Raw genomic sequence first — 5,306 nt, forward strand, 5'->3', positions numbered from 1 at the left:
GCTGAGTTCTTATTAAGACTTATGGAGGTACTCTCTACCTTCAAATGCTTCTAAAGAAGTCTTTAGACAGTATCTCTATGTTCTCTTGCTGTTAGAAAGCACATAACTTTGACCCATGTGTAAGCTGCCATTTTGTTTGCTGTAACCACATCCACTTACGTAGTGTGGGCCATGCATGGGCGGGTGGTTGCTAAGGCTTGTTATTTCTCCAATACAACGTGTATAGAAGAAATGTAAGTGTGGGCATACAAATATAATCATACGTGGGTGAAATCATAGATATACAAACACATGGATTGGAAACAGAGGGGAATCGCGTGATCATTTCATTAACACAATGGGAGTGGCTAGAACTTAAAAAAAACCTAGGCTTGTTACGGGTTAAAAATAGATAGTCATGGATATTCTTCAGAAAAGTCTTGAGAAAATCAACTGTCTAATGACTTTTTAAGATTTGAGAAGTCTCCTATCTAGGAAAACTTTAGCTGCATAAAGTTCTCTTTTGAAGGTATTTTATGAACTGGTACTCTGTGCAATGTATCCATTTTACTATATTTGAGATCTTATTCTCCCTCCAGCTTCTACATAGATATCACAACAGCTAATATGATGAGATGTGTCGATTTATGTGGCTATTATCCAATGTACTGAGAGTTTTTTATCTTAATTTTTCTCTTAGGCTGTTTTATTGAGGAATCCAGAATAATCAGACCTATGGTAGAATTTCTCCCTCTCGGAACTTCATGAGAAAATCTATGGTATTAGTATATGGTTCCCTAGGAAACTCTCCAATGTAATGAACTACAATGAAGTGACTGTTTTTTTTCCTGTAGGTATTTTTAAGGCTGTTTCTGCCATGAAAAATTCTGCCATTTATCGATTGTTTTTAATAAACTTACTATGCATACACCTTTTATTTGATTCCAACTATTAGTGTTTACATTATGAAATTGTTATCAAGTGTTAGTAATACTCCAGAGTCAAGAAATATTCAATAAACAGGGTTTGTAATTTTACATTTATAAGGTAGCCAATTTGATCCCGTAACAGGCACTGAGTTATTAATATCCGAAAGTTTCCAAACCATGTGTTTGTATATCTATGGTGAAATGAATTATAGGACGACCTGGGGCTACGCCCCCAGGTCGTAAAAAGGTACTTGTGGATAAATAAAATTCATGAATGAACTGATTCAAAGTTTTGTTTGTAAATTACATTCTACATGTACTTAATAATGAGTACCTACTAATTATCAATAATGACAAACCTCTGCTTCCTTTAATTGTATTTTCTCAACTAAATCTACCATTTGTCTTTCTTGTGCTTTATTTTTCTTAAGAAGCTCATCAATCTGTCCCTTTAGTTGCATTACAGTACTTTGCTTCTTCTCTTGTGCTACAATTTCAGTAGCTTTGTTATCGATTCCTCTTAGTCTAATTATTTCTTTCTCTTTTTCTGTCAATGCGTCATTTAAATCTTCAATTTCTACCACCTTATTACTCAGATCATCTTCTAACTCTTCAATAATTTTCTTTGTGTCAGCCAATTGCTAAAAAAGCAAATTTTTTTAGATCATTGGACATTAAAAATATGTACATTTTCATTTGTTTCAAGTAACTTCCTCAGCTCCACTGATAATAAAGCATCATTTTGTACTTGTCCCTTTAACTTTTGAATCTTTTCATCTTTGTCCTAAAGTAAAATAATATTGTTGCTAAGATAAACATGTAATAATTTACTTTCATCTGTATTTCAAATTCTGCCACAGCTTCTTGCTTATCTTTTTCCACTGAGGCTGTACCAATCATTTCCTCAAGGTCTCTTACTCTGGCAGCTTGATCCTCCAGCTCTCTCCTCAGCTTATCTTCTTCTGATAGACTATTGTTAGCAGAAGCACCATCACCAGGATCAATCTACACCAATACTGTATATTGTATCATTTGTATCATTACTATAGTAATTCAGCTCACCTTTAATTGTAGGTAAGTTATTTCTTCTCGTAAATTGAGCTCAGTTTCTTCTTTCTGTTTCAATTGTTCCATTATTTCCTCCAGTTCAGCTCCCAGTTCCTTTATACGCCTCTCTTTAGAAGCTAGTAATACCTCATACTGTGTCTTCACTTTATCTTCCTTCTCTTTCACATGAGCTGCAAAGACTTTCTTCTGCTCATCAATTTTTTGGGTAGTTAACTGAGCTTTCACGGTTTCACGAAGATGTTTATCAACTTCTTCTCTGAGCCTCTCATTTACACGAGCCTCAATCTCTTCTTCTTGTTTCTTAAGTTGTGCTTCTAACTTCTTATAAGCATCACCTGCTTCTGCCACCTGAGCTTCAAGAGTTTCAATATCCTCTTTTCTCATTTTGGCTTCATTCTTTAAATCTTCTACTTCTTTCAACACTGCCTCTTCCTCTCTGTCCTGCAGTGCTTTAGCTGTAGTCACTTTTAGTTTAATCCCCTCCAGCTCTATCGCATGCTTCTTCTCCAACTCAATCATATAAATTTCTGCTTTTCTTCTTTCTTCCCTTTCCTTCTTCAGTAATTGTGTTAAGTGGGTAATTCTATCATGCATTATTTGCTCTCCACTCTTTGCAGTCAGTTTTTGCTCCAGCTCCTTCCTCTCTTCTATTAGTTCTTCCTCCTCCCTCTCCAGTTGCTGTATAGTTTTTGTTAGTTTTTGTGTAGCTGATTGGTCTACTATTACCGGCAAAATTTCTCCTCCACTCCGACTCATTTGCGTTCTAAATTTAATGATGTCTTCTTCATATTCTTTTATTTGTCTCTCCTTGTCTCTAAGCTCTCTCTTGTACCGTTCATTCTCCATTTCAATTCTTGCTAGTTTGAGACTCAATTCAGGATCATCACTGGATTGCTGTGGTACTACTGCCTCTGGCAGAAAGGAGGACACCTACAAAGATATGGCAACTTTCACCTTAAGTATTATGCATGCTTGTGACTAATATGTGTAATAAATATAAAGGCAAGTCTACTCCCCATTAGGACAGGAACCTTTAAATGTCAAATTTTGCATTTATGCTGACACCATCCAATTAGCTAAATGTAAAAAAAGGGAGGAGTCTGCTGTGTGAACTTAGCTATAATACCATATAATAAGTTGTTTTAGTAGGAATAAATTTTGCTTTTGATAGCCATTTGTCAAATTAAATCCACCATTTTGAACCATTATGCACATGGTCAATGGCACAGGCCACAAATTCACCAAATTAAAACGTGCCAATCACCAAAATTTCTCTCATCCAAAATTATAGACCAGTTGGCGCTAAGTATATTCATAGAATTTTGAGTATATTCATTGTGATACTGTAAATAAAGTAAAATTTTCCTACTGCCATATATTTTGGAGTCTTAGTAACTAAGAGTAGAATGGGAGAAAGTAATATCTTTGCTTCTATATCTTCTAGTGGCACTTATTAAAGTCCATGAGCCAACTCTAGACACTGGATGATGGTCAGTAAGCAGTAGCAATATTGCTGTAACGAATAAATACAGCAGTTTTTGGAGAATAAGCTCTTTTCATGATCGCTCCATAAACAACCATTGGAAGTAGGACTCCAAAATGGCGGAAGGAAAATTTTACTTTATTTACGGTATCACACTGAATATACTTAAAATTCTATGAATATACTTAGCACCAACTGGTCTATATTCTATACACGGTACAATCAGTCACTGGTCTCACTAGCCAGACCATTAATTTCCCAGCCTAGAGTCATTTGACTGCAGGCTAGCGTAATAATCAGTCACAGCAAATACACTTACATCATGATCATATTCCATTGCAGTAGGAGGAGTGGCTCTTTCAGTTGATGGTAGTACAATATCATTGTCATCAGTGAGTGGCATAGAAAAAAGCTCAATCTTTTTTTCTGTCTTTTTAGGTGCCGGTTTCGGTTGTCCTGTTACTCGCTTGTGAACAAAATGAGCAGCTCCACCTATTCTTGATTTCTTCTGCTGATAATCCTTTTCCCCGCCCCCACCTTTCTGTTTAGAACCATCAGTTCCTTCCTCTCCCTCATTCCCTTTTGGCCCTTTAGACTTCCTTCTCTCTGCCATTGATAAAAGTTCTTCAGTTTCGATTGACTGGATTTTAGGCTTCAACTGCGAGTGCCGGACAACTTGAAAATGAGGACAAAACTCGGAACAAAATGTCTGAAAATGATCATATGAATGCCACGCCTATGGTTACACCCACATGCACAACCTCTTACCACGTGGTAACTTCTAGAGTTCTTTCTTAGTTTAAAATACTCATGATTCCTTTTAGTCTGAAGATGTCCATGAGGTGAAACGCCTCAAAGATGCTAATGGTGAGTCTGTAAAGAGTAAAGGAGAAGAGGAAGATGAAGGACCTCCCCCAGAGAGTGACTTTAAGAAGTATTGTATCAGTAAAGTATCCAGGAAAACCCTTAAGTCACGTGGTATAACCCACCTCTTCCCTATACAATACAAGACCTTTGATCCTATTTATGATAACAAGGATGTAATCAGACAAGCTCGTAAGATAATTAATTAATTTAATATTAGTTAATAAAAATGTTAGTATTTGACTGTATTTCATTACTAATCAGCCACACCTAACTATTTCATTGCATGTATGAGGGATTTCACTTATTCAAATGGTATTACTAGTAGTTATTGTTAAAACTGTGAAATTAGTAAAGCTATATTATTTTATTAATTTTCTTTACGTTAGGTACTGGTACTGGAAAAACTCTTTCATTTGTATTACCATTAGTTGAACGATTATTAAAAACAGGTAAATACATATACTGACATTAACATACCCTCTTTCCAGTCCCTCCCTTAAGGTTCTATTGATGTGTCTGCAAGAGGATGCTTTCCTTGTGTATTAGTAATGGCCCCCACTAGAGAACTGGCCAATCAGATCAATGCCGAGTTTGAGTCTCTTTCCCAGTCCCTCTCTGTGTTCTGTATATACGGGGGAGTCCCCTACTGGCCTCAAGGTTAGCTACCATAATATAAGGAAATTTTATGTCACTAAAATTATTTATTCACAAACACCCAAAAATTGCAAATACACTATAGCTTGCAAGCTACATCACATGGCAATGTAAATGCAGAATTTGTGATTTAATTTTTGTGACAGACCAAAAGTATGAAATTCACAAAAATTAGAAATTAGTGACACAGAAAATAAAATTCCTGTGCACAGTATATCACATGTATTAGATTGATGTGTGTCATTGTACTGTTAGAGTCTGCCCTAAGGAAAGGTATTGATATACTGGTTGGTACTCCTGGTTGTATCCTGGACCACGCTCAAAGA

The 5,306-nt window shown here is 36.0% G+C and overlaps 3 protein-coding genes across 3 annotated transcripts in view; 1 reads left to right on the forward strand and 2 right to left on the reverse strand.

The window, feature by feature from the left end:
• LOC100637351 (trichohyalin-like) overlaps window positions 1-4,515 on the reverse strand; it is a gene marked incomplete at its 3' end in the record, with an annotated part of 6,637 nt that extends 2,122 nt beyond the window's left edge. Inside the window, exons 1-5 of the mRNA XM_020001594.1 lie at window positions 3,779-4,515; window positions 1,971-2,906; window positions 1,740-1,913; window positions 1,597-1,692; window positions 1,268-1,549 (exon numbers count right to left, since the gene is read on the reverse strand). Coding sequence (XP_019857153.1) covers window positions 1,268-1,549; window positions 1,597-1,692; window positions 1,740-1,913; window positions 1,971-2,906; window positions 3,779-4,072 — 1,782 coding nt within the window. The remainder of the gene's footprint in view (window positions 1-1,267; window positions 1,550-1,596; window positions 1,693-1,739; window positions 1,914-1,970; window positions 2,907-3,778) is intronic.
• LOC109585494 (nucleolar RNA helicase 2-like) lies at window positions 4,165-4,988 on the forward strand. Its single transcript, XM_020001595.1, has 4 exons — window positions 4,165-4,233; window positions 4,284-4,515; window positions 4,713-4,775; window positions 4,828-4,988. Exons 1-4 carry the CDS (start codon window positions 4,165-4,167, stop codon window positions 4,986-4,988), a joined length of 525 nt encoding a protein of 174 aa, XP_019857154.1.
• A 71-nt stretch (window positions 4,989-5,059) lies between these two features.
• Window positions 5,060-5,306, reverse strand: part of LOC105314222 (probable serine/threonine-protein kinase drkD) — an 8,527-nt gene continuing 8,280 nt past the window's right edge. Inside the window, exon 11 of the mRNA XM_020001596.1 lies at window positions 5,060-5,073. Within this exon, the coding sequence (XP_019857155.1) occupies window positions 5,060-5,073 (14 nt within the window). The remainder of the gene's footprint in view (window positions 5,074-5,306) is intronic.

The sequence above is a fragment of the Amphimedon queenslandica genome, unplaced genomic scaffold (assembly GCF_000090795.2).
Source record: "Amphimedon queenslandica unplaced genomic scaffold, v1.1 AMPQUscaffold_13054, whole genome shotgun sequence".
NCBI classification, from domain to species: domain Eukaryota; kingdom Metazoa; phylum Porifera; class Demospongiae; order Haplosclerida; family Niphatidae; genus Amphimedon; species Amphimedon queenslandica.

Excerpts from the sequence above, each read along its gene's own strand:
- LOC109585494 (XM_020001595.1), top strand. The coding sequence starts at position 4,165 with ATGTCTGAAAATGATCATATGAATGCCACGCCTATGGTTACACCCACA. Across the intron at positions 4,234-4,283 it reads GCACAACCTCTTACCACGTG|TCTGAAGATGTCCATGAGGT; the intron begins GTAACTTCTAGA and ends GATTCCTTTTAG. Across the intron at positions 4,776-4,827 it reads TGAACGATTATTAAAAACAG|GTTCTATTGATGTGTCTGCA; the intron begins GTAAATACATAT and ends CCCTCCCTTAAG.